Source organism: Protopterus annectens, chromosome 1.part0 (assembly GCF_019279795.1).
Source record: "Protopterus annectens isolate FY-2018-M chromosome 1.part0, PAN1.0, whole genome shotgun sequence".
Taxonomy (NCBI): Eukaryota; Metazoa; Chordata; order Ceratodontiformes; family Protopteridae; genus Protopterus; species Protopterus annectens.
In genome coordinates this window covers 543,085,992-543,106,472 of record NC_056725.1, presented here as the reverse complement: position 1 = coordinate 543,106,472, position 20,481 = coordinate 543,085,992, and the positions used below count along the sequence as shown (strand labels likewise).

Genomic DNA, 20,481 nt, shown 5'->3' with positions numbered 1-20,481 from the left:
CACAATTTTAAGAAAAAACGGACCAAAAATATGAGGCAAAAATCTGGCCATTCTGCAAAAATCTGTACAGTTGAGAGGTGCGGTGTCTTCCGTGATCGATTCCTGTGGGGAATCTAAGTGCTTATTATTCTTGCACTTCTTTTGAGGAACCTCCTCAGGGGTATATAGTCTGGAGAGGTATCAGAAGATGACAGAATCTGTATCTGAGATTTCTGAGGGTTCGGCACTCGCTGCCCTAATGAAGAGAGAGGTAGAATAACTGGGTGTGAGGAAGGTATCTGCTCCAAGGAGGAAGGGGCTGAGTTACTATAAGAGACAAGACCTTCTCTACTGTATTGAAGGCTGCCCCCCCCCCGAAGAGGGAAGGGAGCCCAGAACCCAGAAAGACTGTCTCAAAACTGTGATCACTCCCCGCTTCAAAGAAATAGCCCCAGAGACAGAAGCTAGAACCAAGATGAACTGTGCTGACTCTTCAAGGTGCTGGGATGAATCCGAAAAAATTGGAGCCAACTCCTGCGCCTCGTTGCTGACAGGACAGATATGACCCCCGGAGGTCTCCAGTGCCGGACAACTCAGAGTTGTAAACATTTGAAGCCTCGGAGGAGGTCAGAGAAGTGGTTAAATGGGTGAATGAAGGTTAGTCTCCTAAACCCATAGAAGCCAGAGCCAAAGGGAGTCCTGTGAAACCTCTTGCCCACAAAATTGTATTCACCAGTCTCTCTAGGACAAGTTGTGGAAGAGACAAACAACAGAGAGAGTGATTTAGTCTTTTAAAACTTTTGGTAACTCACCCACAAAGGGGGCTATAGATGGGGAGCAAGTAGTTCTGGGTAAAATTTCCTGCTGCACTATATCTAAAGCCTGCACCAATGTAATTGGTGTCTAAAAAGAATCAGAAGGGAAATTTTCTTGTGCCAAAGTCGTCGACGTCAAGGTTTTTGACATAAGAATGGTGGTCGGTGCTGATGATCTTCCTGGTACAGGAGTCTTACAACCAGAGTCCATCAGTTCACAGGAACTTTTAGGAACAGAGGAGTTACGTTTCTTAGATGCCGGTGCCAACGGAGACATTGGTACCAACAAACTCCTCTTTTTGCCCTTCTCCAAAGACAATGAAAACGGGGAAGAAATATCACTTTTACTTTTGTCTACAGCAGATGTACCTCTCCAAAGGCTAAAGGGATCAAGCCTTTCAAAATGAACTTTTTTTTCATTTTAACAAGCGCTCTATGCCTAAAACTATGGCAAATACTGCAGTCCTCCTGTAAATGTACAGGACCATGTAAATCGGAAAGAGGTATCTTACGGCCAACACTTATGGCATTTTTTGAAACCAGAAGGGGCCTTAGTTTTCTTAGACGTAACACAAAAAGGGCTAGACAGCACACACGCCACACTCACGGGAAAGGGGAATAGAAGAAAAAAAAATACTCTCCAATAAGAAAAACTAGAAAGGAAAGCAAAACTTTTTTTTTTTTTTTTTTTAAATAGGAAGGGGAGAGAACAGAGATTAGAAAAACTAACAAGGTTAATAGTTAAAGAGTACACCTTAATGCACGGGAGAGGGCTATCAACAATGATGACAGAGAATACACCGAAGTGTACGGAAAGCACTAGTTACAGAGTAGAGGAACAGCGAAAAGGGAATAACCACAGAAAAAAAGAAAAACTTGAAAATGAAGAAAACTATCCAAGAAAGGAGAACTAAGCCTGAGAGCTCTTGTCTGGAAAAGTGGCAAACGAGATCTGGGGTAATTAGGAAAGAGGGATTACGGGTAGAGGTGAAGCTCGAGAGTTTTTGGTCAGCGCAAGCTGTAGTAATGGCTGAGTCGGTTCCGATATCGAAACCAAACCCATACGTCAAGGATTAAATGAAAATTGACATCATCAGATTGAAGAGTTAAACCACCTTGATTATTTGTAAGAATTTCTTTGGAAAGGACAAAAAAATGGGACAGCTAGAAAGGAGAGTGTACCTAAAATACTTCTTGAAAAGAATCCAGAAGAGAACCAATTTGTGGATTGAAGATGTTCAAAACATCTCAATGATTGAGGCAGTTTCCAAAGAAAAGCACGTTTTTCCTTTCCACATACCACTCTTGTGACTACCAGAAGTGGAAAAAGGAAAGAAATTGAGGTAAACACCTCCTTCACCATTTTTTTTTAATCCCTTGTTGACTGGGTTAATCCCACTAGGCTAATGGCCTCTTTTCAAGGAGACCCAAGGTGGTATTTTATATGGTTCTATATTACAGCGTCAAAACGTCGTAATATCGAACACCTAAACATTGAACTGGATTCATCAAAACGCATTTACGCGAATCGATGAATACTTACAGGGCAAAGATGTAGTTGGCCAACTACACGGTGTTGCCCTTTTCCCCGTTGTAGTGCAATCTCGGAGTTGGTATATTTAGTTGGGGGGCACCCCCCCCCCCATGGGTAGGGTTGCTTTAGGTTAGGTTAGTTACGTGGAATTGCGGGGCAAGGTTTTTTTGCACTATAAGTATTTATCGATTCACATAAATGCGTTTCGATGAATACGGGTTGATGTTTAGGTGTTCGATATTATGACATTTCATCTCTGTAATATAGATGCTTTTATACTACTAGAGGAAATTTGGACAAGACATCATCTTTTTAATAGGTGCTATCACCAACTCAAGCCGATGGAACTTCAGTTTAATGTGTCATCCAAAGGATGTTGATGCCGATGGCCAACAGCCATTCAGATAACCATCTCTCTCTATGTAAGTGCACAGAAAGCTGAGCTGGCAAGTGCCATGTGGTATCATAAAATATTTAGCAGCAAACAGAAAATGTTGCAGACACAATCTAACAAAAGTATTCTAATATTTATCATGTCCTATCTATGTCATGCAGATTCCTTCTTAAAACAAAACACTGATTCAGACAAGCAGCACCTATACCTGTAAAATACAAGTGTAGTTAACTGTATCCAAAGACAACATAAGAGACCCTGAGGTTTAAGCTACTGATACCATTTCTAATCCACCATATGCAATCAAATTAACAAACAAATGCATACATACCTTACACGTCCATGAGCTTTTACTGTTTTCTATCTGATCTTCACCAGAATCATCAGAGTCAGGATACAAGTCACTGTAACTTCCCTAAACAAACAATGTTGGAAAAAAAGTTATTCTAGGACTTGGCACATCAGCATATAACGATTTTGCCAATGACCATCACACCCAATAAAAATTAAAAAAAAAAAAAAAATACTCACTGTTGACTCTCGTCGTATTCTTCTAGTAGGTTTACCCAAAGCCTCAATAATTTCAAGTGCATAGAGTAATTTATGGGGACTTTTCAGGCGCAACAATTCCTTCCAAAAAATCCCATCAATACCCTATAAAACAAAAGATTACTCTTGTTCATTTAGTAAACTAAACATTTTTAGTTAAAAGTCTCCATCAATTAAGTGACAGAAGAAATGGGAAACCATTCATAACTTTTGTGAACTCCATCTAGTTCATAACCAAGTTAAATACTTAATGACCACACAAACAAATCTTACACAGCAAATATTTCTAGCAGAACCATGTTGCACATAACCTCCTCATTACAGAAAATCAAATGCAAATATATGATCTGCTACCCAACTACTGTCAAATGAATCATGCAAATCTAATAAAAAAGCAAATTTTGCCTTTGTAGAGAACGTGCAGAAGGAAAATGGTAAAAGCAGGGTGACAAAAGTCTTACTGCAGAGACTTTCTGGAAGATTTGCTGTTAGTAAGCACAAACAACTCTGAAATGTGGGAAGTTTTCAAATACTTAACAGAAAAAGGTTGATACCTATATTGCCACTCCAGTTTGCAGTGAGACTAAGTTAGCAGACCATATTTAATGAACTTTTCAAATCCTCTAAAATGTGTTCTCATCGATTCTGCACTTCAGAACAGTGTTCTCTTAGGGTACATCTCTTCCCCAGACCATCAGATCATAAGATGGGAAGCCAAGTATCCAGTTCTTTCTCTTGCACAAATCAAGACAAAAGGAACAAAACGACTGAAACCTACCTCCCCCCCAAAAAAATTAATGTAATACAGGAGTAATGCTCCAGGGTACAGATGGCATTAACATTACACAAGCTGACTGGGCATCTCTCAAACAGTACAATAAAATTACTCACTTTATTCAAAGTTTCACGTGCAGTTGTTTTACAACACTGTCTCATGTCATCCTTTCAAATTATGAACTAAGCCCATGCTCAAGGCAAGAATGCCTCATCTTGCCCTTGTGAATGTATCTGTGACAGTGTTAAAAACTATATACTCTCCCATTTCTAATCACCATCAATACCTCTCTGAGCTTCTTTGCTCAAGAATGCAAAACGAAGCCAAAAAAATAAAGGCTCAAAATCAGGGACAATTTTTAATTATTATTCTAATTCTCTCACAGTTAAGAGAACAGCACAATTTGCATCAACATGCATTTTCAGAATAATAAGAATTATGAAACTCTAATGGCTAGCATTAATTAATGAATATAATACTCAGTAATTTATTATAATGACCAAGGCAAAAATATGAGGCACAGTCAGAAATATTCTTCAAAATTTTGGACATCTGAGAAGCATAAACCCGTCTTGTGCTACACACCTGAAAAAAAGCACACTACAGGAATATTAAACAAACTGAAATCTACTTAATGGAAAAGACGGTCCTTGTTCCAAAACAAAACAGAGGATGTATAAAAGGTATACACTGCAGATAACCATCTTAAAAATAAATGTCAGTAATATGTACTTATTTGTAATAATTTAATATGACCGTCATCTGCAACAGGTTTAATGCTCCAAAAGAATTTTTAGCAATGGATCATAAATTAGGTATGAAAAAGGCATGCACACTGGGATCATAAAACAATGCAAAGCAAAACAGCTTTTGTAAAATAGCCTTATCCTGGAAAGTCAAAGCAATAAGTACTTGGAGAAAAGTATGAAATAATGACAATAAAGAACCCACATTGTAAAGATTTGCCATGAAAACACTAAACTAAAGACAGCATCGCCTCTGGTGGAAACACTTCTGAACCCATTAACCAAAGGTGCTACTGATGGCAACATACAATGCAGTGCACACACACAATCTGAGGAGGCTTGCTTAGTGTGAGCAGCACCAGTGTGCCACAAAACAAATTAAACAAATTAGTCAATTTTGCTAAAGCCATGCACTACTTTAGCCAGCTCTGTGATATACAAGGATAAAGTCCTGAGTATGCCAAAGATGACCAGAGTTTGAATGGCAATAGCTTAGTCACTTATAGTACCAGGTTGTGAACAATGGGAGCGAGTGGCAACTGTTGACTTGCTCACCCTAGGAAGGATACCAGACAGATCTGACTCACCACAAGGAAACACTAGGTGTTAACCAGTGGAATTCAAGCTTGTAAAGCCCACATACACAACGTGGGGAGCAATGCATTATTTTTGTAGCTGGATCGGGGCGGAATATGTTAAAGGTGAGGAAAATGGTGCAGCGGATGTTAATCTGAGGAAAAACTGGGACAGGAATGTACAAAAGAAGGGTGAACAATGATAGGTTCATACTGTCACCCAAATAAAGATAGTAAGGAAGTGTTAAAAGCCTTTTTTTAACACATGATAAAGGCAGTCAGAAGAGGGTGACAGGCTGGTCTTCGGTAGAGATTTTAACATTGTGGTAAGAACTGAAAAAAAATGGATTACATGGGTGACAATGTTAGAGGATTTTTTGCAGAGCATAGAGGTCTGATCGACACTTGGGAGAGATTAAGTGCAGTTGTGTCCACTTACAATAAGTGTGGATGTTAAGAGTATTGTCACCGTTGAATTAATCTGAGAATTCCTTGCCATGAAGTCCCTGGCCAGCCTAAATACAAGAGAGTTTTTCATTTTCTCTAGGCCTGGTGGATGCCCTTTTCCTAACATCAGGATATCTTGTTATAAGGGTAGCCACCTGACACCATGTTTTCAGGTCTTTCTTGCCTCCCAGAAACTGGATCCCCTCCACATTGAGCCCCAGGCCAGAAGCACAAAGTGGCCAATCTAACCCCACTAGGCCACTGTAAAGAGGACACTAGTTGGGAGGGGATCCTGAGGATTAGGTTAGAAGAGGGATGTCACCTTAACCCTTAGGTGAGACAGGTGGGAGGGAAAGATGTGGAAGCCAAAAGGTCCTGCAAGACAGGAGAGGCAAATTCAGCCTGGGCTAGAAAAGATGGGTAGATTGAAATGCCAGGTAAAGGTTTGAACATATAATCAGCTGGCAACTTCCAAGCTTTCTCTGGTGGGAATCCCAACAAAGTAATTCCTGTGGAGCCTGGCAAAATATGTTCTTATTCGAACAGTGGCATGTTTACCATGATACTTGTAGCAGAAAACAGCACAGTTAGAGAAACACTTGGAAATTGTTTGCTTACAGGTTTTCCCATTCTGCTGCTAGCAAAGTCTACAACAAATTGTCTGTTTTCCATTTGTGTTTGGTCTTGGCGAAGTAATATCTGAGATTCCTACAAACATTTAGCAAGTGAAGTATACTCTTCTCCTTTGTTTTGAGGATTAGAGAAGAAGGCAGGGAAGTGTACAGACTGGTTTAAAGATACTTCAGTGACCACCTTAGGGATGAGGGAGGGATATGACCCAAGAGTGACTATCAGGATGGAAAATCAAAAAGTGCTCAGTATACATTGGTGCTTGCAATTCCAAAACCCTAATAGTTGAGGTTACAGCCACCAGAAAACCAGTCGTCCAGGAAAGAAACAATGTCAGAAGAGGCTGCAAATTCAAAAGATTGGCAGGGATAAGCTTCTTCAAATAAAAACTGAGATACCAGGAAGAAGGCGGCACTCTCCTTCAAAAATAATTATAAAAGAGGGTTAGAAAAACGTGGCTGCATAGGGAGCTAAGCAAAGATGCACAATGAATGAACTTTACCTAAAGAATGAGAAAGGCCAGAGCTAAATACCTCAGCTAAACAGGTTTATCAGAAGTGAAAGTTATTCTGATATTTTGCCAACATTTCTGTTTAGTTTATATGATTTTTTATGAATGTTTGGTCCCATTTTCCCTTTATTTGAAGATTGCTATAAAATGTGTACTCCTAGCCCACTCTGAAGCTTCTGTGGTTAAGATAAGATTTTCTGGCCAGACATGAAACAGTTCCACTTTGTTTAGACTGCAAGCTTAGATCTACCACTTTAATTCCTGTTTAAAGCAAGGGAGAAGCTACATCTTGTGGCCAAGTTAATGTCTGTGTTGATAGCACACATTCTTAAGGTACCAATGAATCTTCCTGGTGTGCCATTCAAAGCTCTCAGGACTTCAATGGCTGAGATGACTGCTAGGCTCAAAAAGGACTGGAAGTAGTGGGTTACGAAGGTGACTTTTTCCTCTGGTAGGAGGGACATTTGACCTTCTGTGTCAAGTATGGCTCCCAGGAAAACCAGTTTGCATGTTGGAATCTGGTTTGACTTCTTTATAATGAGATTAAAACCCAGATTTGAGGAAAGAGTTATGGTCAGGTGAAGGGATGACTACAGTTCCTTGAAAGAGTTGTCCCGTAACAGGCAATCGTCCAAACAGGATTAAATCTGAATGTACTTTGCATTTGCAGAAAGCAATTACTGAAGCCAGACACTTTCTGAAAACACTGGGCATAGCAGAAAAGCAAAAGAGTAGAGCCGAAAACTGATACTTCTTCCTACATGCTCTGAAGTCCAAGCACATTCTGTGAACTCTTGCAATAGACATGAAGAGTTATGCATCTTTTAGGTCTAGGGTGACCAACAATGTCTGGGATGATACTATGAGTAGACATTTTTCAGGGTGAGCATACCGAAACTGAAAAACAGCTTGAAATTGTTTAGTTCTGACAAGTCCAAGATAGGCCTCCAGGTTCCTTTTTTTCTTGGCACTAGAAAGTCCTGAGTAATAGCCCATGCCCCTTTCTTGTAGAGGGACTGGTTCTACGGAGCCCTGAGCAAGCAACAGATCTAGCTGTACTAACGTCTCCTGCAGCTGTCCCTTTGGGACAGAAAGAATACCTTCTGGCTTTGATAGAAAGGAAAAGTGTACATGATTTTATGTTTAGGACTCACTGGCCCAGAGTGATGTTTGTCCTTTCCTTTAAAAAATGGATATTCTCCCCAGTAGTTTTAAAGATGCAGAGCAGGGAAGGTTTATATAAGCAGGAGATGAGTTGAGGTGGTGTGAGGTGCGACTTCGGAGGGGGGGATAGGGAGTTGCCCAGATGAATCATGGTTGCTCTCTGCTGGCCCCTGAGGGTGGGACCCGATAGGACCATTTCATTAACCAGACTGCCAGCTTCTTTGCTGTTTTTGTCCTTTATCTCTTTGCCTGGGTTAAGAGGAAGGAAAGGACCATATAGTAGGGTAATTCCTACTACATCTTTGCAGCTGTACTTGCAAGAAGTCTTTGATAGTCTGCATGGGTTTAGCCTTGTCCTCCAGATTCTTAAAAACTGCTTCAGCATTAGGTGTAAACAAAAACGCCTTGTCCAAAGGTGCATCCAGGAGTTTGGATTTCACATGTTCTGTAAGGTGCGGTTCCCTTTAACTAGGCATGCTAATGAACAACAGACCCAGAGCTAGTAACCCTGTTTGACGCTTCTAAAAAAAGAAATTCTGTTCTTACCATAAAGTTCCATCTGTCTTGCCCCAGCCTCGGGAGGTTCTCAGATCTGAATCGGCCACTTTCCAAGCCGAGAAACCGAAGCTCGAGCTCCTCTCATCCTATCCATAATGCCTCATTCCCCCAGTATGCCTCAGACTGAGTTTGCAGCATCCCTGTACCACACAAGAAATCCTATGGAAACAAAGATGAGCATTGTAAATACCGATGAAACAATATCAAGCATAAAGATAAGGAGCTTAACCAAGAACTATGGTTACCATGAAATCATCCCAACAGGTCTCTCAGTCATGGGCAGGGAAGAGGAGGGAGGGAAGGTTGAGGAAGAATGCAGTGACAACACAGATGGAACTTTATGGTAAGAACATAACTTCTTTATCTGACATTGTCCCTGTCATTCTTCCTCAACCTGTGGGACAGAGTCCACAGCTACACCACCACCCTCATGGAAGGATATTATGAAGCACTGCAGAGCCAAAGGCGTTCTATACCAGGAGGTAACATACAACTTATAATGTGTAACAAAGGTATGGGAATTTGACCAAGCTGCAGCTGTACAAATGTCATCAATAGGCACTCTAGACCAAAAGGCCTGAGAAGGTGCCATAGACCTTGTAGAATGAGAGCCTTGTCTTTGCCTGGTAATAGCCTGTTTTTGGAAGAGTTTCACACAAAAGAAATACAAGCTCGCAAACATTTGGCAAAGGTAGTCTTGGTGATGGCTCACCCTTTCTTAGCATCAGTAAAGGATACAAACAGGTGTTCTGTTCTTTTACAAAACTTAGTTCTGTCCAAGTAAAAACGTAATTCCCTATGAACATCCAGAAGGTGGAGAGTACACACTCCTTTGTTTTGAAAGTTGAGAAAGAAAACAGGAAGGTTGACAGATTGATTTATATTATTTTCTGTAGCCACTTTGGGTAAAAAGGATGGATTGGTATGTACACAGTATCTTTGTGAAAGATTAGATAAGGGGGAGTTTGAGGAAAGAGTTTGTAGCTCTGAAACCCTTCTTGCTAAGGTGATAGTTTTTCAGAAAAACTGTCTTCCATGAGAGAAATTTCAAGTCTACCTTCACCACAGGTTCAAAGGTATGAAGGACTAGGGATTGCAAAACCATGGTTAGATCCCACAGAGGAGTAAGATCTTTGATCAGGGAGTGAAGTGAACAGGTACCTCTCAAACATTTTGCAAAGTCTGGATGAAGCCTGAGATGATGAATTGTCCCTAATATGAAAATTGGAAATAGCTGCAAGCTGGGCTTTCGTTGTGCAGTAACTGGCTCCAAGTTGGAACAGGGAAGTCAAAAAAATCCAAAACTTTCAGAATGGGAGCAGTAAAAGGATCTATCTGTTCTTTTCTGGGTCCATAAGGAAAACCTCTTCTTTTTGTTTTGTAGATTTTCTTAGTAGAGGACTTATGAGCGGAGATCAAGATTTTTTAGACCAGGGATGAAAGCCTGGAATGTTTCATCATCACTGGAGTTAATTTCAGTCCTTGAAGATCTGGGTGAGTATGCCAAGACGGGCGAGACAGATGATCAAGAAATGGGTTCAGATTTGTCAGTAGGCAAATTAGACGAGACCAAAGAAAGGTCAGCCAGACTCGACGAGGCCAGAAGGGAGCAATGAGGATAACTCTGCTCTTCAACCTGTACGCATGCTGCAGAAATTTGGGGATTAAAGAAAGTGGAGGAAATTATAAAGCAGACTGGAGGGCCAAGCATGAACTAAAGCATCTCTTGGTGACTGACCCCGTGGGGGTCCCCTTTACATGTTCGACATCTCAGAATGTTGAAGACCATATGGCTGAGACCATATGATCGAGATTTGAAATGTCGACCACGTGGAACCGGCATCTCCAAACAGTGCGGAATGAAAAGATTTCCAACTTCTGCACTGCAGTGCAATCTCGGAGTAGGTATATTTAAGTTCCAGGGGGGTGTAGGGGGCAAGTTCAGCGTAAAGGTAAGATTTTTTTTTTTTGTATGGTCGACATTTCAAATGTCTATCATATGGTCTCGGACATATGGTTTTCGACATTCTGAAATGTCAGCCATATCAAGTAGACCCCCCCCCCCCCATGGAGGTATCAGGGCAAAGAAACTTCTACATTTGTTGTTGAAAGGGGGAGCAAACAGATTACAGCAGGGTTGACCTCATTTGTGGAAAATCATGTTTCCCAGTGATTGATTCAGGGATCACTAGTGAGGCATCAGAAGAACTCGGGCTGAGTCTGTCTGCCAGAATGTTGGACACCCTCCAAATATGCACTGCTGTCAGAAAATGGTTGGTAGAGTTCTCCCATTACCACAACCTCACTGTCTCTTGACACAATAGGTAAGATCTGGTTCCCCCTTGTTTGTTGATGTACCAGATTAGTGCCATATTGTCTGACTGTACTACAATCTTTCCCAGAGGAAGAAAGCTGTGTAGGGCTTACAACACAAGGACTGCTCCCTTCTCCAAGATGCTGATATGCAATCTGGTCTCTTGCGGAGTCCACATGCCTTGGACCGTCCAACATAGAAAGATCACCCCCCCGTCAGTCAGTGTGGCTTTGGGAAGAGGAAGAACAAAGGGTCGTCCTTGCATGACCTCTGGGGAATGGAGCCACAAAGTAAGGGAGTCCCTGTATACTCGTAAAAGTTTGATCAGATGATGAACGGGGTGCCTGTGTAATGCCCACTGGTCTGGACTGGTAGGGTCCACTGCAAGACTCGTGTAGGCATGCTGTTGGGAACAGAGTTATTGTGGCTGGCATGGATCCCAAGGCCCTGAGCACTAGATTTACTGTGGGAGCTGGGATAGCTAGAATCTGTTTGATGCGAGATCGTAAACCTGTAATCCTGTCTGGTGTAAGGCAGGCTCATGTTAAAATTGTGCCAAAACATGCTCCGATGAAGTCTATGGTTTGCACTGGTTGCAAATGAGATTTCTGTGTGTTGATCATTATGCCTGCAAAGGGGACTAGCTGTAAGAAATAATACCTGGCTTGAACATAGATGCCTGGTTGGGGCAGTTAGGAGCCAGTCGTCCAGAGATGGAAACATGTGGAATCCCTGCAGCCTGAGATGGGCTGTGACAATCACTATGCACTTGGTGAACATCCTGGGGGCTGTGCTGTGACCTAACGGACGTGATCTGAATTGATAATGGCTGCCTCCCAGCCTGAAATGAAGGCAAAGTCTGCAGCACCGGTCCATTTTGATGTGGTAGTAAGCATCCTTCAGGTCTACTGAGCACATCCAGTCGTCCATTCCCAACAGAGGTAGAATGGACTGGACCATGACCATCCTGAATTTTGAATTCTTCATCGATTTGTTCAGGGATGTCAAGTCCAGATCAGCTGTTCGTCCCCCCTGTCTTTTCTGGTACTAAAAAGAGTCTTGAGTAGATGCCCAATCCTATTTGGTCAGGAGGGACCTCCTGGATGACTCTTTTGTAGCAGTTTTGCAATATCTTGAGCAGTCTTCTCCTTCTGATTGGGTGGAACATTAGGGAGGAGAGAATTTGGTTTCAGGTTTTCTGAAAAGGGGATAAAGTATTCCCTGGATACGACCCTTAGCACCCACGGATCATTCACAATGGCTGCCCAGGCTTGTGGGAGGAAGGAGAAGTGCCCCTGACTGCCTCCAGAGGACAGAAGTCGGGCCACCATTCAAGAGCACTGGAAGGGTCTGTCCAAGAAAGAATCTTGAGACCCTGTGTTCTGCGGACTCCCTCTGCCACGGGGCGGCGTCTTCCATTGTAGCTGTTACCCCCTCTGCCTCTGGGGGAAAAGTCTCCCTGAGACTCCTGAAAAAAACCTCGAGATTTCTTGAACCACAACTTTTTCCCCCCACGCTGGTTCCTGGAGAAGGACCTTTGTGAAGTAGAAAAACGGATTCTGAAGGCATTCAAGGTTTTTCCATCTTTCTTGCTCCAGGAGAGTCTCTCTTTGACTGTTGGACCAAACAAGGACGACCCGTCAAAAGGGGCAGTGACGAATGATGCCTTGAAAGGTTCCGCAAAGTCACAGAGCTACATCCAGGTGTGATGCCTAATGGCAAAGCCCTAGAGGCACCCTAAGCAGTGTGAGAGATCAACCTCATGGATGCATTTAATACTGAAAGCAGAGTGGCCATTCTTGAAGAAAAGGTCTACTGATTTTCAGCAGATATGGACTACGAGGTAGAATCAGAGAGTTGTCTGACAAGGTGCCTCTCCAGTCTAGTGAAATGGGATAAGTAGTTTAATGCTCATAGGTTGGTACTAGGCTATCGGCCCTAAGGCCTATGCAAGCCTAGCCATAAAAATTCCCTGGAAATTTTTTCCCACAACATTTACTTCTCTGGGCCCCTGTCTAGCAGGGCAACTGACATGATCCCCGGGGTGAATTTCCTATCTCCCATCCAATCATCAAGGTTCCTTTTGAAGAGGGCCAATGAGGCGCTCTGCTTGACATGTATGGGTAAGTCTATTCCAGAGTATGGGGAGTCTCTGGGTCAGGAACCTACCCCTCCAGCATGTTTTGTTCATTGTGATGATAAGGTTTAGATCCCTGGAGCATGTGGCTCTGAGGGAATGGGATTTCTTTAAGTGGTGCATGTCCAACAGCTCAGGGTTTGACATGGCCTTGTATGTTAAGCAGAGATCACCTCTGAGTAGACGATATGCCACTGAGTATAGCTGGAGTTTTTTTTTAGATGGTCAGCATATGGCATCTGCTTTAGGCCTGTAATTCTTTTAGTGAGGTATTTCTGTGGCCTTTCCAGCTGTTGCAGATGTCTTGTGAGGTACATACCAAATGGGGCATTATACTCTATAATGGGTCTAATGAGGGATGAATACAGTGATAAGGTGAAAGTGGCCAAAGCGTAAACTCTCTTGCCAAATGTAGCCATAGCACTAGACTCCCTATTAGAGGGAGGGACAGAGGAGTTTCCCGAGCCAACTCATTCTTGGTGGCCGCTGCAACCACCACTACATCTACTGGGATTCCTTTTTGTCCAATGTGGCTTATCAGTACGTGCGCTCAGCATTTTATCACCCCTCTTTGGTATGGGCTCCACAATGTCCAGTTCCTTCAATGTCCTGGTGGATACTAGGTCAATGAGAGCATCTGCAGGGTGGACACCAAGGATATAGATGGGCAACAGCACTGTTTCCTCTGGGGTGAGGTTTTGGGAAGACCAACCACCTCTTTGACGGAGTATCTCTAGGGTGTTCGCAAAGGAGACACCTTCAGGTGGAGATCTTGGGACTCAACTCCTTCCTCAAAATCAGTATCAGTAGTGAGAGATTCCTGGGGGAATCCAAGTGCCTCCTGTTACACCATCTAGTCTGAGGAACCTCCTCAGTGGGACCCTCCAGGGAGGTGTCAGAAGAAAACTGGGATTCCGCCGAAGGGATGGGCTGGAAGCTTTTAGGGCCAGCTCTGCCCGTGGTAGATGACAGGCCTCAGACAAAGAATCCGTGAGGGTTGGGAGTGGTGCCAAGGGAGAAAGAACAGAGGCTCTCCTCGCGTGAGAGAGAACCCTTTCCACCACTTCGAATACAGACTAACTTGGAGTACCCAAGAGTCATCCTTCCAGAGCCAGAGCCAATAGAACAGATGCCTCCTGAGCACCTGAAGCCCTCCACTCAGAAGGGGGAGTTGGAGCAGAGCTGTCAAAAGCCGGGGCTCTGAGGGGAAGTGACAGCTCAGAAAACTTTAGAATCAATTTAAGCCCCCTTGACTGAACGTTGAGGCTATTGCTCTGAGACACACTAGGCATTGAAGCAGTCAGAGCCGAACATGTCAGGGATGCAGTCGGATACAAAGTGACTACTATCTGCTCCAATGTCTCGGCTCTCGGAACCAAAGCACCAGCAGTCTCTGCAACCAAAGGTCGAACCGGAGAAAGAGCAACAACAAGGAACTAGGAAATTCTGCTTATGGATCCGGTGGTGGATGAAGCTGGCAAAATGTTCATCTGGATCTGTGTCTGAAGCAACTGCCTCATCAGTATATCCATGTCATTCTCAGATAAGACTATGGGAGGACCTGGGAGAAGAATTGAGAGAAGAAGGTCTTAATGGCTTCATAGGAGAGATCTCCCAGCAGGGCAACCTCTGTACCGATGTAATCGGCTTTGAACTGGCAAGTGGAGTTCGAGAAGGAAGTGGACAAGGAGGAAATGACTGAGTCGGCCCTGTGGAAGTCAGATCTGAAAATTTTGGGGCCTCTTTGATTGGCTCCGACACAAAAGACGACCTATCCGGGGAGTACATCCTGGCTTCCCGGGTCTCATTTTTTCTGGATGGGGGTTGAGGCCCTGACATAGAAAGAAAATCAGGACAGGAGGTAGAAGGAAACAGGCCCTTAAGAATCAGCTTATTCTGCTGGTCTGCCAGGGGACATGGGTGGAAAGCTGAACATGTAGGGTAGGGGCTGTCCAAGTGAGCGGGTCCCAGACAGTACATGCACTCCTTGTGGGCAGACAATAGGATCTTGTGCCTACAGGAAGTGCATTTCTTAGATCCTGTTTGTCCAATTTAGGATCAGACTTGGACTCAGACATCACTGCAAAGAAAGGAGAAAAGAGCAAACTTTTTTTTTTTTATAAGGACAAGGAAGAGCGACAAAAGAAGGTGGGAAGGTTAAGCTGGACGAAAAACCTGATTAACAGAAAGGAAGGGAAAAACTACTCAGTAAACATAAGTAGAAAGGAAAGATGACAAAAAAACAAAACAACTAACGGTTAATTAAAACTCAATGTTTGGCAGAAAAAAACACTGAAACCTGGAGTAATTCTGGAGCAATGAAACCTTGAAGCAAAATCGACAAGCATCAAACGAGATGCGAGGTATACTGGGGGAATGAACCATTATGGATAGGATGGGATGAGCTCGATCTTTGATTTCTCAGACTGGAAAGTGGCAGAGTCGGAGCGGAGGGTCTGATCTGAGAACCCTCACAGGTTTAGTAAGAATGATGGCCACAAGATCAGATCATCAAAGATACAATGCAAAGAATGCTTAGAAACCCGAGAACAGAAGCGGTCAGGTTCAAGCAATTCCTCTCCAGCTTCTCCTTCCCTGGGTTCAAATGGGTCTCCTAGAATGTGACCATATGGAAATGGCCAGGGTGGCAGAGGTGTAATCTTTCTTGTCAAAGATGTCAAGGAACCTATCCTCTTTCTCACCTGGCAAAGGGATTGTAGAGACAGTGCCCTTAGCTCCCTTGGGACCTTGAGACACCACCTCAGGATCTGCCACTGGATTTCTAAAACGGTGTTTATGGGAATCCAAGATCCCGTTAAAATGGTCTGGCTTCTGGTAGCAGGCTGTTGGGACACTGGAAGCAGGGAAGAGTTAAGTATGACATCATCAACTACGTCTAGTAATGGACTAATAGCAAGAGATTTGCGCTGAGGGGGTTGCAAAAATTTTCGTACCATTTTCTTGCATTGAGGGTAGTCCAACTTCGCAAATGAAGAAATCCCTCATTTTATCAAGTGTCTACCACAGGCGAAATCCTCAGGTGGTAAATGTGTGGCAAGATTTTCATCAGATTCAGACTCTGAATCAGCATATAAACTAGCGGTGATATGGTCAACATATGCAAATTCATTTTCATCAGTCATATGAATCCACAGACTCCTGGAAGGAAAATGACATACTGCTCTTTAATGCCCCTGACACCCCCTTTCCCTGTCTAAAAATGTAGCCCTACCCCTAAAAGTACAGCTATTAAAAATGAGCACAGTGGGGACAGCTGGGCATGTCTTATTCTGGGGCCCAGGTAAAACAAAGACTATGGAAGTCTCTAATTCACTTTCCACTGTCCAAGCAAGTAGATCTCTAAAAGAGCATCTAATAAAATGAAAAGTAGTAAATGGTTCCCTAACAAGGCACTTGGCTCTGGAAGTTCTCCGACACAGACCAACCAATGCACTACTCTACACAATGGACGTTTCGGCCTCTGATGGCAAGAAATAACTAAGAAAATATGGTGCTGGCCAAAAACCCTTATAATCAAATGTTCTTAAGTCAGGGTGAGGACATTCACCAGGCTGGGAGGAGTGGAAAAAGCTCTTGTATTCATGCAGACCAAGGACTTCCATAGCAAGGAAATCCCAGGTGGTTTTTACTGTGACAGTGAAACACAAATATCTGAGGAGATAGGAAACAGTTTACTTTTAGCAATAACAAATAAAAACAAGTAAATCAGGAGATGAAATCATGTAGGGGGACAGGATATCAGGTCACCTAATGGCAATGTTGGTGCAGCAGAAATAGGGAGTAATCCAAGGTGCTGCTGGAATACAATGAAATAAAAGGATCAGGGGACAGGAAAAGTGGTTGAAGATTATGGTTTCAAGAATTACTGCATTGAACAAAGATGAGAAGAGCGAACTGGGAAGAGTCAATATGATGATTTTACTACAACCTGGCATGCCAAAGAGATGGGCTTTAGGATGAGTTGTAAATAAAGAATGTAGGGAAAGTATGGGGAAGTAGGTAAGTGAGCTGTTACAGAGTTTACAAAATGAATTGGGAGTTTGGAGTGATAATATATTAGAACTTAAGGACAAACTGAAGGGATAAGAAAAATCACAAATATTAAGGGGAGGGAGGGGCATGAAATGGAGGGACGGAAGAGAAGCAAAGGCTAAACTGTCAAGTGTTCAGGCTTAAGGAAAGAATAAAAGAGGCAGGCATGAAACATAACAGATAAGAGGTGCAACAGTGGTACTGAGTAGACAGAACAGAAAAGATTTTACAGAATTTTAGACACTGGTATAGAGTAACAAAGCTCTGACTATGGCCCAGATGGACCAGGATTGATTAACGGTTCTGGTGAGTGAGACACATCAGGGGAAGGACAGGCATGCCTATCATGGGGAAAAAGTGCGTGTACCGGGATGCTTATTGCATAAGATCTCTAATGGTGGCTGGGGACACACAACAGGGGCAGTGTACTAAAGTGGTAATAGGCAGGAATACTGGGAAAGTGTGTCAAATTGCTGCATGCCCCCAAATACAACTCTGCTCACTGGATGCATACAGATGCACTTAGGGGGAACAGGAAGTTAAGGCATTAAGTATAAAAAAAAAATTATGTTCAAACTGAAAGCTTGGATCTCCTTAATAGCCGCAAGTATGGGTCAGAGTAACTGCAGGGGTGGATGGGAGAGCCTGGTCCATCCTGTGGACAAGATAAGGTACTGATACCAGTCAATGGTCAGCTGCAAGGAAAGGGGAAAAAGTATTTATAGAATTTTACAGTATATTATATAAAGAACTTTGAGTTCAGGGCATTATTTCTGAAGATGGGAAGGACCATCGATAACTCCTGAAGACAGCCTATCAACAGAAAGATACATGGGGCTGTAAAAGATCAGTATAGCAATAAAACACATGAAATGTGGATACATGAGGGGGAAAGGGGGCTGACAGTTTTTATATAGATTTTTGCAAGAATACTTTTTTTTTGAAATACAGAATAAGTTAACAGAGTTCTTTAATAATGTTATGGTACAAAGAGTTTTTGCCATTTCTATAAGCAAAGCTGTGGCTGTGGTATTACTGAACGGCAAAGGCCACTAGAACATTAGGCAAATTTCCATTGCATGTCTTTATGCTACACTGACAACTAATCTGGTGACGATCAGATTAGAGGTACATTTACTTAAAAATGACTGTAGATGCTCAAATTATCACTGTGAAGGGACTGTCAACTTATCTCTAGAGATTATAGACAGACTTTGCTGGGTGAACAGAAAAATAAGGGGTATTGCATTAATGGACACAGAAAAAGTCTTTACTAACAGTATTAAATGCCTTCTCATTAAGGATCAGGAATAAGTAACAGGAAAGCAGATTTACTTAAGAGGATTAAAGCACTATATTAAGGTCCACTGGTGAATATTAAAGTGAATGGGAGAAGCTGCATTCTGCAAAAAAGTTATGCACTTACCACAACATTCCATAGGAGTTATCCATTTTCATTCTTCCTTAACAATTGGGCTCGGATCAGCCTTGACTGCTTTTTACAGCTCATGGAACACAGAAAGCTTGAGCTCTTCTCCTACCCACAACGGGAAAGTCCCCTACCATATCTCAAATCTTGTTTGCTAGCTTTAATGAATAAAGGAAATGTATCTATACCAGTACCTGGAGGCTCAAAACAAAGTAACACTGGTTCCTAGAGCATTTTCGGATCCTTCCAGAATTTAAATTGGTAGGGGGTTGGCAGGAGGGAATTTGAAGAAGAATGAAAATGGACAACACAGATGGAATGTTCTGGTAAGAACATAACTTCTTTATCTGATGTTGTCATTTTCATTCATTCCTCAATGACTAGGACAGAGTCCCCAGCAACCTCAATCCTGGGAGGACTCCAAGGAAGGATGTTCCTGAGCACTGTTGAGCTAAAGGCTGCTCTTCCCCTAGACACCAGATCTAATATGCAATGAGCAATAAAGGTATGAGGGTTATCCCAAGTTGGAGCTACACATACATCATCCAAGGAAGATCTGGAGAGAAATACTGAAGAAATTGCTACAGACCTTGTGAAATTACCTTTTAGAGGTCCCAGCAAAGCCAAACTCAATTTGTTGTAAACAAAGGAAATGCACTCCATTAACCATTTGGCTAAGGTCACTTTGGTAACTGGTTTGCCCAATTTTGAGTCCAAAAAGGAGAAAAATAATTGATCTGACTTCCTGAAAGTTTTTGTTCTATGAATATAGAAATGTTAACTCTCTGTGGACATCTAATAGGTGCAACACACGTGCTCTTCTTTGTTTGAGAAATTTGGAAAGAAGATTGGAAGTTGATAGTTTGATTGATACTGGATTCTGACACCATCTTAGGAAGGAAGGGTGGGTTGGTTCTTAATGATATTGTATCCTTATGTAAAATCAGATAAGGAGGCTTAGAAGATATGGCTTGAAGTTCTGAGACTTTTCTACCAGAGGTAATGACAACTAAAAAGACAGTTTTCCAGGTTAAAAATTTTAGTTCGCACTTGGCTGATGGCTCAAAGGGAGGCTGGGTCACAGACTAACACTAAACTCAAATTTCATGGGGGAGTGGGATCTTTAAAAGGTTTGAGAAGAAAGGTACCCCTTATAAAAGCCTTACAAACTTTGGAAAAGGCTAAAGATGACTTATTGATTCATATGTGAAAATTAGAAAAGGCAGCTAGTTGTGCCTAAACAGTTGAGGAACTAGCTCCCGCTTTAAAAAATTTAGGTAAGAACTCCAGAACGTTCGGAACTGGTGTGGAAAAGGGGGGGGGGTCAATATCCTTTTGCTGTGCCCAAAAAACAAACCTTTTACATTTGCTTTTGTAAAGTTTTCTAGTAGAAGCTTTGTGGGATAAAAGAATGCAATGGACAAGAGAGGAGAACTTACGGTATCTAGCTATCAACAGAACTGGAAAAATCATGTGGTCAACTTTAGGCTTAGAATGTTCTGGTGTAACGAGTCTGTCAGGTGAGACAGGAGGTCCAGAGCTGGTTCAGACACCAAGGTTAGCAAAGGAGATGAGGGCAAAGAAAGGGAAATCAAATCTGATGAAGCCAATATGGGACAATGAGGATGACTTTGAACTTCAATCGTGATGCTTTCTGAAGATATTTTGGTATTAGAGGTACTGGGGAAAGGCGCAGAGGAGACCGGGATTGCCAATAGTGACAAAGAGAGGCTCTTGTTGACTCCCCTGGTGGAAAGATCAGAACCTGTTGCAGCTGTTGAAGGGATGAAAGGAGATGCAAAAAGATTACAGGAAGTTTGGCCTCGTCGATGGAAAATCTTTAACACTTTCATGTTGAAAGACCACTTGTT

The 20,481-nt window shown here is 42.5% G+C and overlaps 1 protein-coding gene across 1 annotated transcript in view; it reads right to left on the bottom strand.

The window, feature by feature from the left end:
- USP34 (ubiquitin specific peptidase 34) overlaps positions 1–20,481 on the bottom strand; it is a gene marked incomplete in the record, with an annotated part of 5,849,982 nt that overhangs the window by 2,893,864 nt on the left and 2,935,637 nt on the right. Inside the window, 2 exon segments of the mRNA XM_044061224.1 lie at positions 3,054–3,137; positions 3,254–3,376. Of these exon segments, the coding sequence (XP_043917159.1) occupies positions 3,054–3,137; positions 3,254–3,376 (207 nt within the window).